At 47.9% G+C, this 13248-nt stretch overlaps 4 protein-coding genes and 1 non-coding gene across 5 annotated transcripts; 2 read left to right on the top strand and 3 right to left on the bottom strand.

Annotated features, from left to right (window-relative positions):
* Positions 1-3180: 3180 nt before the first annotated feature.
* Positions 3181-5745, bottom strand: UREG_06969 (uncharacterized protein; the record flags this gene model as incomplete). Its single annotated transcript, XM_002583956.1, has 6 exons — positions 3181-3192; positions 3246-4244; positions 4438-4566; positions 4639-4758; positions 4814-5561; positions 5639-5745. 6 exons carry the CDS (start codon positions 5743-5745, stop codon positions 3181-3183), a joined length of 2115 nt encoding a protein of 704 aa, XP_002584002.1.
* Positions 5746-6624: 879 nt separating this feature from the next.
* On the bottom strand, positions 6625-7475 carry UREG_06968 (uncharacterized protein; the record flags this gene model as incomplete). The annotated part of the gene is made up of 3 exons (XM_002583955.1): positions 6625-6821; positions 6900-7065; positions 7227-7475. The coding sequence occupies 3 exons, from the start codon at positions 7473-7475 to the stop codon at positions 6625-6627; spliced, it is 612 nt and encodes a 203-aa protein (XP_002584001.1).
* A 1380-nt stretch (positions 7476-8855) lies between these two features.
* On the bottom strand, positions 8856-8927 carry UREG_08044. Its single transcript has one exon. It is a non-coding gene; the product is annotated as a tRNA-Arg (tRNA).
* A 1302-nt stretch (positions 8928-10229) lies between these two features.
* Positions 10230-12178, top strand: UREG_06967 (uncharacterized protein; the record flags this gene model as incomplete). Its single annotated transcript, XM_002583954.1, has 4 exons — positions 10230-10487; positions 10548-11213; positions 11260-11430; positions 11492-12178. 4 exons carry the CDS (start codon positions 10230-10232, stop codon positions 12176-12178), a joined length of 1782 nt encoding a protein of 593 aa, XP_002584000.1.
* Positions 12179-12541: 363 nt separating this feature from the next.
* Positions 12542-13237, top strand: UREG_06966 (60S ribosomal protein L28; the record flags this gene model as incomplete). Its single annotated transcript, XM_002583953.1, has 3 exons — positions 12542-12573; positions 12694-12892; positions 13019-13237. The coding sequence occupies 3 exons, from the start codon at positions 12542-12544 to the stop codon at positions 13235-13237; spliced, it is 450 nt and encodes a 149-aa protein (XP_002583999.1).
* Between the last annotated feature and the right edge of the window lie 11 nt (positions 13238-13248).

Here is a 13248-nt window from a genome sequence, read left to right as displayed (position 1 = left end):
GTGCGTCTGTCAATAGCGAAGCAATTGTCAACTACTGTACTCCTCGGTGAATAACAGCTGGTTGATGGCCACCACCGCAGAAGTGGCCTGTGAATACTATATAAACCAATACTGTCCTGGGTTCGACTACAGTCTGAGCTGATGATTTCTTTCTCAGTGCTGTGGTCAGCTCGATCCCACTGGATGCTGATTCAAAAAGGTGCTTTGTAGCCAGCTAGTTAACTCGAACTCCAAGGACCTGCATATGGACACCTCTCCAGGGAAGCGAGGAGGCTGATGAGCACAGGGCCCCTGTAACTACGCATCATAGCCAAACGCATTAAAGACGTTTTCGCGCTGAGACTTTGCTCGAACGGGCCTGGGTCGTCAAGTTACGGCTCATGGCAGCACATTCTTCCACGTCGTGGGCAGATGACCGCAGGCTGAGGGGTAACAGCAAGTCACCTGGGCCTTGCATGCGCTGCGGTCGTACAGCACAACAGGCTGCTTTCGCACCCGGCAGGCGATTCAACCCATCAGCCAGAACCAGCACATCCCCCCTTGGGTACCAACCCAGGACTCCGCGGCTGTCCCAGTTTGAAGTTGTGTGCCATCAGAGTCCCGCAGCTGATGTGAGGGATCACGGCAAAATGCCACTAGCAGGGGCAACATGTGGTTGAGCATCGCTCTCAAGCTCAAAGTCAAACCCCTGTTGGCTGTCTCACGACTCGAAGCCATGGCTTTGTTGAAAACCCCAAACCGACCAGCTGCAGTGTATGTGTTAAATGAACTCCGGGTAACTGACAAAGTATTAACTATGCAGTGAAATTATTAAAATCCCCCAGTCACCAAGTCATCAGTATCTTAGATGCTCCTGACCGAGGTTACTGGATAGCCACTAGAACGAAACCGATTCCAGCAGATAAATATTTCAACGGTAGAACCCTGCCGCAAGCTGATGCTTTCTCATTTCATCACTTTACGGCTAACTAGTCAGGCTTGGATTGCCCAAAGTCGCGCGACCCCCACGAGTTCCATCTGACAAGATTTGCCCTAAGAATACCATCGAGGTTTGAAGTGGCTTAGGCATAATTACTGGCAGTAAACTGTCAGAAACTTCCTTCCAGCCCAAGAGACTCCCATAGCTCCTCCTTTCCTTGTACATTTTCGGGCAACTCCTCTGTGCACCTCAGCCATATCTCGTGACATATTCTTTTTCGTGCTGCTACCTGTCTTCGCCACGTCTTCCATTCCTTCGCAACCTGAGCTTTCACTTCAGCAGAGACCGCTTTGGACTGTGTGGCACTAGATGTACACGGAGCCAGACGAGCTAGTACCTCGTGCTTCTCCTTCTCCAGGGCAGCTGCTCGGTCTCGTAGCTCAGAGGTGGAAACGCGCGCATTGAGAGCAGCAAACTCCGCCTTGAGCAATTTCTCTTGTGATTTGGCTAAAACGACTCGACTTTTAACGGCCTCGATCTCTTGGTCGATTGCAGCGAGCTGTTCGGGAGTAACCTCATCCGCAGGATCTTGAATGGCATGGTATACGGTTTGCTTGCCTGTGTTTGGTTGAATCACGGATTGCCCATAAGCACGAGTTTCAACTCCTTAATGCTGTCATGGAGCTTGGACCAGAGCGACTTTTTACCTGACACCCTGCCTTCCACTAGCCGTTTCTCATGCATTTCCTTCAATGCCTTTGCAGTGTACGCTACATATCATCTGCGTCAGCACGCGATTCCTGAATGAATTCCACCGTTTAGAACAACATAAAGAAATTGACGTTGACACTTACCTTTGGTTACCTTGTTGTGAAGGTTGGCGCTGATGTCAATCGCCTGTGATGTACTTAGGTATTGATGCAGTGACACCACCAGAACTTCCAGTGCTTTTGCTTACTGAATATGGCCGGCTGCATTTTTTCCAAAGCGAGATCACGAATACAGAATCAGTAAAAATCCGTTAGATAATGGGGCATTCTCATTGTGACGAGGGCTTACTTTTGCTGTCCTGTTCGAGGCACTGTTAGCTTATGTATGTAAAATCGCATGGATTAGTTCCCTCACGAAGGTATTCTAGAATCAAGGCGCATCCTTTTGTCGACGAAGCAATGTCAGTGATCTTCTGCAGACCGACAATATACTCAACCCCGCCAACCAAAACTGGATCCGTTAGTAGGTACCGTCTTCTGCAGACCCCTTATCCGCCTTGTCCGTCTTTTCCTTCCGCGGTGCCATGACACTTGAAGTCAAGCCTAGGTGCTGGGAATGCCAGTTTCGAGTATGGAACCCAGAGCAAAGGAACAGGAGACGGCGGATGCAGAGGGCGTGCTTCTCTTTTGGGACGTGGCCTTGGACTTACCTAATGCTGAGTGCGGCTCTCCCTCGTGGCTGATCCCTCCCACGTGAGCTTGTTGTATACGGCTTGGCACTATTCCAAAGGGCGAACTCCGATTGGTCGGGGCGGAAGCGACCTGGCGGGAATGGGCTTATCGGACATTGAGGATACGCAAAGGGGGTCAAGCAAATATTCATGTCGAACTTCGGTAGAGGATTTGGGACGAGAATCCTTGGTGCTCTTCGAGACTGTTCTTGAAATGTCTGATATGCGAAAGACAAAATGTAAAGCAAAGGATATATCAAGGGGAAAATTGGTTCAATGTGATGCCCTTGGGAGTCAACAAACTCCCTGTAGGCAGTAGTGAATTCAGATTCATTGTAATTGTTAACAGTGCCGAGTAGAAAATATAGCTTGGGCAATAACCGCTTTCAGAAGGGCAAGCAAATAGCACATTGATTGGTAACAATACCGACGATAATAGGCATAAACAAAACAAGCAGCGAGCTCGCCAAGTATTTGCTGTAAAAAGGTCCTGGCACTAGATCTTCAGGAAAGGCTGGTGACATCCATAGCTATCGACATCTTAATGGATGGATCCAATTCAAAAGCTACAATAGCCGCGCCACCCATCTAGTCCAGGAATTTCCAAATCTAATTTGCGTATAATATATGGCGCGCTTTTCATGATAAAGTGGATGGAGTCGATGTGGAGCTTGCGTTCTAGAAAATATGGCGTGTTCGTCCTAGTCGCACCCATGCTCTCGACGCCAGTACGCCGCCCCGGAATACGTCTGCAAATGGCGAAGACAGTCTTATTAATGCAAAAATTATAAACAACCAACAAGAATGAGAGGTGGTTTGATCACATGACAATCTGGAGCTGATTAGTATCTTGAATATGCACGGAAAACATGGGATTCTACTTACACATTCACCCTCTGTTTTCCCTTGAGGAACACCCATTTCTTCAAAGGTTTTGGGGCCTTTTCCCGGTAATCCCCCGGGAGGCTTTTGGACAGGTTTGTTTGGAGAGCCATTCGCGGCGGCTGGCGGTTGAGGCCTGGAATCCCCTCGAGGTGGGAAATGACCAGCGGGTTGTTGTCCATGTGGTGGTTGGCCGCCCGGGTTAGGCGACGAAGCCATCCGCGATTGTCGGGGATCCGAAGGAGGTCCAGGTCTACCTTGTGCTGCTTGAGGATGGGGTGGGTTCGCATTAGGTGGCCGCTGTAGTTTTCGTCTTCTGTCAGCGCCTGTCGGGTCAGGAGGCGCCGAGAAGCCAATATCCAATTTTGGTGAAGGTGCCGCCTGATTAGTTGGGTAGGGTGCCATTCCAGGACCTCCAGGACCCCCAGGACCTCCAGGACCTCCGGGTGGCCCGTAGCCCTGAGGGCGAGCTGCCGACGGAACACGATGCGGTGGAAGGTGGCCGGTTTGAACAGACGGCGCTCGTATATTCGGGTTGATGCTGAAAGCCGAGCTCGGTCGAATGTCAGGCCCGTACTGGCCCCCATAGCCGCTAGGGTGCCCGTAGCGGGAATTTGGGCCTTCGGGGTACGGGGCAGCCGAAACTGGCCTAGGGCCAGTGGGATCACCAGAGATGGACATTCTCGACGGATCTGGCATTTCTAAGGTTTCTTGAATTGGCACCTCATTTTGCATGGCTGAATATCGTTGTTGTTGATTCCGCCCATGCGAAGCATACTGTGATTTGATTCTTGCTATGGCAACCCGCTCGTGGTCCTTTCTCGAGAGAGTTTTCGATCTCGATATACTGTCAATGCGTGAAGAAGCGTCCTTGTTACCACTGGCAGCCGCTTTTGCGTACCAGACGCGAGCTTCTTTGATGTCCACGGCAACGTGGATCCCAATCTCGTAAAAATATCCGAGAGCAAATTCTGCCGTCGCAAGGCCATTTTGAGCAGCGCGCTTTGCATAAACAAATGCCATTTCGTCGTTCTTATCAAAGAAGCGCTTCATGTCCGCAAAGAAACCATTTGCTAATAGCCATTTCGGCTTCGGGCTCGCCTTGCCGCGCCGCAAGCGCGTTGTAGTGCAGAGACAACGCCGGATTGAAATCACATCCTAGTTGGCATAGCTCATATGCCGCTCCCATTTTCACCTGAGCTTTTGCAAACCCGTGGTAAGCAGCTTTTTCAATATTCACCCGTGCACCATTCAAGTCTAGAGGTAAAACCTCTTCGGGGACCGCTACCTGAGGAAGTTCGCGAGCCAGCAGCATTCCGTAAACCTAGAATAAATCAGAACGTCGGGTCAGTCTATGGTTTTTGATAATAGTGAAAGAGTATTGCTGCCAACATACATAAGCACCTTGTGGTGCATTCTCATCGCAGGTTTGGGCGGCGTAACGAATATGGTCCAGGCCTACGCCATAATCCTGACGTTGTCCATGTTGTCCCAATAATATCATCATTCCCAATCGCTGGAAAGGTATTAGAACAAGCTCTCGGTGTAAGCAGTAGAAGTGCTGGCCTTACATAGTACGAAGCGGAATCACCAAGGCCCACGCCGTTTTCATAGTGCTTGATGGCCTTCATCGGTTCGTTCGAATTTTCAAATTGCATGCCCATCCGATACTCAGCCCTCGCATATCCCTTTTCGGCGGCTCGTTGATAACACCTAAAAGCCTCCTTCTTGTCGATTCGGAATCCAAATTTTCCAAACTCGAGCCACATACCGCGTATGAATTCGGCACGCGGATGCGACTGATCGGCTAAAAACGAAACAATGTTGATAGCGTCAGACTTCAACTGGTGTTCGACCTGCGGAGTACGGGGCCTCGGTGGTTGAAATGCAGCCAGCCGGAGTTCGTTTTGCATGGCTACTTCCACGTAGGAAAGGGCATCTTGAGCCCACGCAAGCTGCATTTCCGGGTCATTGGAACCTAGCACTGCGACCCGGCCGCGCTCTAGATTTGCTTCGCGCTGTTCATCACTCGGAGGCACGTTGGGTGGTGCGTCGTGAAGGACTGGAAACGGCGAAAAATTCGGATGATCGATATAATCGTTTGACGGAGGCTGACTGTTGAATGTAGGGTGCGCATATTGATTCGCATACGGGTCGCCAACATTCCTGTAGGCTTGGTTCGGCATGGACGAATTCCGAGCCGGGAACGTTGGCCGCTGTGCGGAAGGATATTGGTGCGCCATTCGATTCGATCCAGAAGCTTCCTGTTCAAGATGTGCAAGATTGTCTTGCATGTTCTCTGGCACTTCAGGCATCACCCTGTTAAAAGACACCATTAGCCTCGAAGCCGTGGGAGAGGGGATCGACTAAAACGCTCGATCGGTGCTCTTTCTTACCTTTGGGGTGCCGGAGAGATTACTTCAGGCATTTGGTAGTCATCGATTGCACCTGGGTAGAAGGTTGCTCCCAGATGGGGACGGGAGTAATCATAAGGTGCAGCCATGCGAAAGATTATTAAATCTCACGGGGGACCTGCTGAGAACTTTGATCCCCTGGTCAGTTAATTTGAACCCCACTGCTTCCATTCACAACAACCCTGTAAAAATAGTATCCGGCGGAGTCGTGGCTGGTTGTCTATGGAGGCTTATAGCGGCCAATCAGCCAAACCAAAATTTTAGTGTGTCGAAAATTGAATTCCCAGCTCCAGGCGCTCACTCTCTGTCTCATAACACATGAAGTCTTGAGATTGAATAGCAGGCCTTTCTTCACCTGTTCTTCAGCACAACCAGGATCACGGGACCTAACGCACGTGCCCTCAGGCTCCAGTCTTATTAGGCCTATTGATTACCATCAATGTTTTTACTGTTAATAGTGCCGGAAACTATGTAATTCTCTGGACAACCCTGTATCATGTATGTAATCGCTCCTTCGAAGGAGTCGAACCTCATTCCTGCCGTACCCAAAGTACAGTTGATAAAAAGGGGGCAGGGACTCTCGCGTTTTCAAATTCAAATCGTCTGTGATATGCTCAGTTACCCCTGATTGCAGAGACCACTTTTTGTAGTCGACAGGCAGGGAGGCACTCTTTTTCGCCAACCCAGATGGTCATGGAGAGTATGAAGATATTATTGAATACCCAGGCTCTGCAACGGGATTCCAGAAACAGGAAGACTCTTAGACCCGGTGACAATACAATTCACAGCGGCATAGGGTATACATGTAGCAACCAAAATATTGGAAGGAACGTACACATGCACCGCGTTGTCCCAGTAGCCTAGGCATCGACGAGATCAAAAAGATGCCAAGTAACCAGACCTTCGTAAGTGGAGGTACATGTGAAGTTGAAGACAGATAATAGAGAGAAGAGAGCAGAACATAAGCTCTACCACATATCCTCATGACTCCTCATGAGCCATTCATCCGGATAGATTTCATTTGTTGTTGCCCGGACTTCAGGATCCCAAGTCAAGAGTTTTCGTATAAATCGAAGAAACTGGTCTTTTTCTTCTCCTGGGGATATGGTAGTGACAAACTCCTCCAGTGAGGTTTGCGGAATTGGGGGCTCCGAAGCCCAGTTTCCTAAACGTGTTTGATTAATAGATTGATTATCAAGATTGGAGCTACATAAGACTAAAGAAGGGTTAGGAGACTACTGACCTTGCTTGTCGAAATATGTTGAGAAAAGCGGACTCTTCTGGATCATTTCTAGAGGTGGGGGACCGAGATATCCGATATATTGTGCCAATGCCAGTGGAAGGACATATTGATTGTTGATGTGGTCTATTGGGTCAAAGAGGTTTCTGCCTTCGATCAACTCAAGTGTCTATTTTTCAACATCAAATCAGTTAATGTTGTATTCCGATATCCCATTTGTATGCCTGATATACTTGCCATCACACTAATGGACCACAGGTCAGCTGGGAACCCAAAAGGAAGCTTTAAGAGGACTTCTGGAGCACGGTATAAATCAGGCATACACCATACATCACTTGTGCACCTTTCAGCAGGGAGCATTTGGCCAAAGTCAGCAAGGATAGGAACCCCGGAAAGCTCTAGTGGGAGCTCAGTAGAGCAGTATACGGGGTGGCCATTGGCATCCATGATGGGAAGACTGGGAATATCATGTCCATTGATCTCAACGTCTTTGAGGCAATCTTCATCCTCCATCTCTGAAAGAACATTCATAGGTGAAATGTCTGGGCTTCGATGTGAGTGAGCCAGAATGACGCACATGGCGGGATGACGCTTTCAAGGTTTCTGTACATACCAGTGTGTACAACACCGCATGTTGCATGCAGCCAATTCACTGAGAAAAACAAGCGATGAATTAAAGACCTCACCAGCAGCCTTGGCAACTGTGCGTTTGGAAATATCTCCTGCATCGTCCGGAGGCTGGCGCCTTGGGCTTTGAAAGAGATGCAAACATGACGCCCATGAGGGCCGTCGATTTCAAAGATATCGCGAGCAAGACGCGTAAAGCATGGACCGGGCCGATCGAACTCATCAGCATATTGCTTTAATCGCCGCAGCATGTCGATTTCATTCAAAATGGGAGAGTTCTCTGCTCCGGTTTCTACACATATTTTTAGCGTGGTGTATTGGCTTGACATCTCGTCCCAGGCAAGCCAGGCTGTGGAATAAGCACCATATCCTAATTTAGCGATGATTCGATATCTATTTCTGAAGATTTGACCGATTCTAACAGGATAGTAACGTCTTTCATGATAGAATGACAGCGTTTGCTCTTCGATCATTCTGTTGCAAGAGGCCATCGTACGAGACCGTCGAATCAGCAACGGTGCCTGAATGTAGAAGCGTCGCGGAGCAATAAAGGCTCTTAATAGAGCAGCTCGAAGGGCCATCCTCACAATAGCAGATCAAAATGACGGCCTTATGTTGTTTGTTCCCAAGATACAGCACGGGTGCTTGTCGTGTAGCCGCGCGTATTCATGTGGCCTATCTTTCGTACGCGTGCCACCTCAGCGATTCAGCACATTTCACAGTCGTCCAAGTGGCGCAGTGATCATCGTTATCAAAATTCTCTTACGGTTTTCTAGACTTTGGACTCCGTGAAGCTTTGAAGCAGGTGGAAGAGGCGAAAGCAAGCTTTGGGATGCTTGTTGTTTTTGAGCAGGTACAGCAACCGGTCGCTCGTATGTATAGGCTCGAAACGGCGATGCCGGGTATGATTAATGAGGGAAGGGACCTATTCTTTCAACGAGGTAATTAAGTGAGAAACAAGCCTGGGGGAGGTTCGCGTCCAAGTCGGCTCCTTGCAATGCCTCTGATGTTTGTGGATTTTCAATATCCGCAGTAATATTGAAATAAATGGCTGAGAGCCTTCAGTCTTCCCCTGATCTATTACTGCGGATATTGAAATAAATGGCTGAGAGACTACAGTCTTCCCCTGATCTATTTGTGCCCACACGTGCCGATCTCCAAGGAATCCTAAACTTTGACTGCCAATACTCTTGGTTTCATATTTCCCAAAAAAAAAAAAGTGCTCAGTTTTGAACACAATCAATCGCTCTTGATTTTGACAAATGAAAGTCTGCAGAGAAAGGGGCAAAAAGAATGAGCACCCAATCCATGCAATCCATGATTTTGTGTGTGCACTTCCGGCGGGGCTCGAACCCGCAACCTTCAGATTAGAAGTCTGACGCGCTACCATTGCGCCACGGAAGCTTGATGGCGGAATCTGTCCGTTCATTTCTTCATCATTCTTGTAGTCAGAATTGTGCGCGAAACGCTGAAACATCATACCAGATTTCTGAGATGCAGCTGGCAGTTTAAACAAAGTAAAAATACAACATTCCTCAGGCTGAAAGCTGAACTCTATGGATAAATCATTAATGTTGTTAGAGAGTTATTTTTCTCTGAGGGTTTAATGACTGCTCATGCAATTGATCAAGCACTTGATCTCAAACCAGCATGAACAACTCAAATCAAACCTTCCACCATCCTTATTCCCCTTACAACATACAGCTTGAATTTATGCGAGCATTGTATGCTTGCATTGAGGATCGCAAAGTTGGCGTTTTTGAATCTCCAACAGGTTTGTTTCAAGCACAGATAACTCTTTGAAATACGTGGAACAATCTTTAACACATTGAAATAGGCACTGTAAGGAATCACCTATTGTTTTCTCGCGTGTCACATCCAGTGATGGCCTTTACATTCTTGTATAAACTAGATCTGGTAGTTGGGCATTGTTGATAGTTACAAACAGGGCAAGTCTTTGAGTCTGATATGTGGTTCGTTAACATGGCTGCGAGATCACAAACGGTCGGCTTTTCTAGAAAGCCTAGAGAATAATGATGGTGAGATCACCTTAGCTTTCCAGGGCTTCATTACTAACTAGGCCATAGGTGACGATGAGCCGGAATGGATAGTTGAACATTCGAAGAGGGAACGCAGGCGGGCCATCCGGGAAAAAAGAAAGCAAGTAGAAGAGCGATTAACACGCGTTCGAGAGCAGGAAGAGAGGCGGCGTGAGAAAGTCGCAGGAGGCAATCGTTACTTCAAGAAACAGGTAAAAATACGTACCAAAATGACCTTCTGTTGGCTATCACAATGCTGATGAGGACCTAGCGATTGAATGACAATCAATCCGCTTCAAGGGAGGAATTTGATGATCGCCAATTTGAATTAGAAGATTACAACAGTGATGACCCAGAGGCCTCAGCTCATGGGCCTGGCGACGACGACAATGGCCTTTCCGCTTCGACCCGTGCTTTGCTTGACAGGCTAAAAGGCTCAGCTAAAGTATCCAATGATCCCGATGGGGAAGATGAAGTCAAAATCTTTTACTGCTCAAGAACTCATTCCCAGCTAGGCCAATTTGTCCGGGAGTTGCGGCGAGTGACCTTACCGCCCAGCATACCGTTAGAAGTTGAGGATTGTGAAATTGAGGGTAAAGGCGACTGCACACGTCCAGAGGGATTAGAGGAGTCCATGAAACATGTCTCTCTCGGTTCGAGGAAAACCATGTGCATAAATCAAAAGGTTCGAAGTCTGGGGAATGCCACAGCTATAAATGAGCGTTGTCTTGATTTGCAGCGTCCTGGCGTTCCCCCCGATCAAAAATGTCCATTCGCTCCGTCCCAAGAAAATGAATCAGCTATCAATGATTTTAGAGACCATGTTCTTGCTAAGGTTCAAGATATTGAGGACATAGGCAAGATTGGGGAGCGGATGGGAATTTGCCCCTATTATGCAACACGTTCCGTTATTGGACACAGTGAAGTAAGTAGAAATACCGCCCTTTCTTACGCGGTCATTCGAGACTGATTAGTATGACCCAAGATTGTGACGCTTCCGTATCCCCTTCTCCTTCAAAAGTCGGCTCGGGAAGCCCTAGATATCTCGCTTAAGGACCACGTTATTATCATTGACGAGGCGCATAACCTTATGGATGTAATCGCCAACATCCATTCAGTGACAATATCCCTCAAGCAGCTCCAGACTGCCCTTGAGCAGGTTACCGTCTATGCAAAGAAATACAAAACGCGACTAAAAGGGAAAAACAGAGTATACATCGCGCAAGTTATGCGCCTAATTGCCTCCATATTAAAATATCTTGAGTCGAACGTGGCTACCAAAGGCTTGATGGACGGAACCGTAGAGCCATCACAATTAATGAGTGGAAAAGGTATCGACCAAATCAATCCCCACAAACTCTCACGGTATTTACAGGAAAGCAAATTAGCCCGAAAAATAGATGGTTATTTGGAAAAGTCGAAATCTTTAGAAGAGAAAGTTAACGGACAAAGAACGGCGGTCCCTGTGTTGTTCCAGATTCAGTCATTCTTGCTTTCCTTGATGAACCCAGCAGCTGAAGGTCGTCTTTTTTTCGAAAATACAGGGTCTGATATTCTCCTCAAGTACATGTTACTGGACCCGACAGAGCATTTTCGCGAAGTTGTGGAAGAAGCAAGGGCGGTTATACTAGCTGGAGGAACAATGTCCCCGGTAAGTTTCTGAGTTGCTCCTGTATATTGAGGCTGACAAAATACAGATGACTGATTATTCGGACCACCTTTTCTCATACCTTCCACCAGAAAAACTCCGAACATTCAGCTATGGCCATGTCATCCCGACAGAAAATCTCACAGCGAGGCCCATCTCACGCGGAATTGGGAACACGGAATTCGATTTTACATTTGAAAAAAGGAAGTCTAGCGATATGGTAAGTGAATTGCGCCCTAGGCTTACTCAAGAGCAGTCGATGAGGACTAACCTGTATGTAGATGTTAGATCTTGGCCAGACCATTGTTGAAATGTGCAAAGTGATTCCTGATGGTGTTGTAGCTTTTTTCCCAAGCTACAAATTCCTTCAACAAGTACTAGAGGCATGGAAATATTTCCCTTCCGGTTCAACGGGTCCAAAAATAATCGAAACTATTGGCTTGTTGAAACCGTTGCTCTACGAATCGCAAGAGGAGAACACCAACATCGAAGAACTCCTCCGAAAGTACACAAATCTCATAGACGAAGGAAAAGGCGCATTGCTATTATCGGTCATGGGTGGGAAGCTTTCCGAAGGAATTAACTTCTCCGATCGGCTTGGAAGAGGCGTGATTGTCATTGGGCTTCCATTTCCTAACGTCCGTAGCGCTCAATGGGAAGCGAAAATGAAGTACGTCGAACATCGAGCTTATGAGAAAGCTGCTGGACCGGAAGGGAGCAGAAGAAGCCAAGCGAAGCTTGCCAGCAGAGAATTTTACGAGAATGCTTGTATGCGGGTAGTGAATCAATGTATAGGGAGAGCAATCAGGCATCAACAAGATTACGCTGCGATCTTCATGCTGGACCGACGATATGAAACGCAGCGAATCCAGTCCAAGCTGCCGTTGTGGATTCGACAAAGCTTGACTCCTGCTCCGATTAGGAATACTCTAGGGGATGTTGATATGTTTTTCAAGGCGAAGGTTTAGTACTCGGTCGTCTAAAGCAATGAGTAATACCAGCTATTTGAATTTTAACACCAGCTAATAGAGCCGCCATTGAATGGCTTTTGGTAACCAAGCACGCGTGATAACCGTATGAGCTCGGGTAAAATGAGCGAAGTAGGTATGGAGTACATTTGTAGTGGAAGTCGTCGTTGGTCGAAGGATATTTGGTGATTGGTCCGCGAACATGGCTAGTTAGCTTATGTAACAACGCGCCAAGATTTCAGGGCTTGACCCTACAAGCGAACCGCTCTGGCACACATCTCGACGTCTGAATTGTCAACAGTCAAACGCCCAACCGCAAAGTCGACCTCAACCGCCCTTGTCGGATACAGCACAGTCGACAAGATGCCTACCAGATTCTCGAAGACAAGGAAGCAGTGAGTTTTCCGAGTTCAATTTCGCACGGAATGTCAAGTGTTCTGTCCTAAGCCTGTCCATCGACAACGAATTGTTCTTCGCGCAGCAAGTACTGACTGTTGTTTCGTGCTTTTTTCTAGCCGCGGCCATGTTTCCGCCGGTTATGGTCGCATTGGCAAGCACCGCAAGCATCCCGGAGGTCGCGGTATGGCTGGTGGTCAGCATCACCACCGAACCAATCTCGACAAATACCACCCAGGTTACTTTGGAAAGGTCGGAATGAGATATTTCCACAAGTCGATGAACCAGTTCTGGAAACCAACGATCAATTTAGACAAGGTACGTTGGGCAAATACGTGCCAGTGACGAAGGAGAATTTTTCTACGGCCGAAAGAAAACAACAAAGGATATTGATATGAAGCATGTTTCGATTGGGGACTAATCGATATGGTTCGTTTTGTATAGCTGTGGTCCTTGGTTCCTGCGGAAACGCGCGACGCCTACGTGAGCCAGCAAAAGCCTGATACCGCCCCTGTTCTCGATCTCCTCTCCCTCGGATACTCCAAGGTGTTGGGCAAGGGCAGACTTCCAGAGATTCCAATGGTTGTCCGAGCACGCTACGTAAGCAAGGAAGCTGAGCGAAAGATCAAGGAAGCTGGCGGTGTTGTTGAGTTGGTGGCATAAGCGGATGAGTA

Source organism: Uncinocarpus reesii, genomic scaffold (assembly GCF_000003515.1).
Source record: "Uncinocarpus reesii 1704 scaffold_4 genomic scaffold, whole genome shotgun sequence".
NCBI lineage: Eukaryota > Fungi > Ascomycota > Eurotiomycetes > Onygenales > Onygenaceae > Uncinocarpus > Uncinocarpus reesii.
Note: the sequence above shows the minus strand (reverse complement) of the source record. Positions and strands in the feature narration are given on the sequence as shown.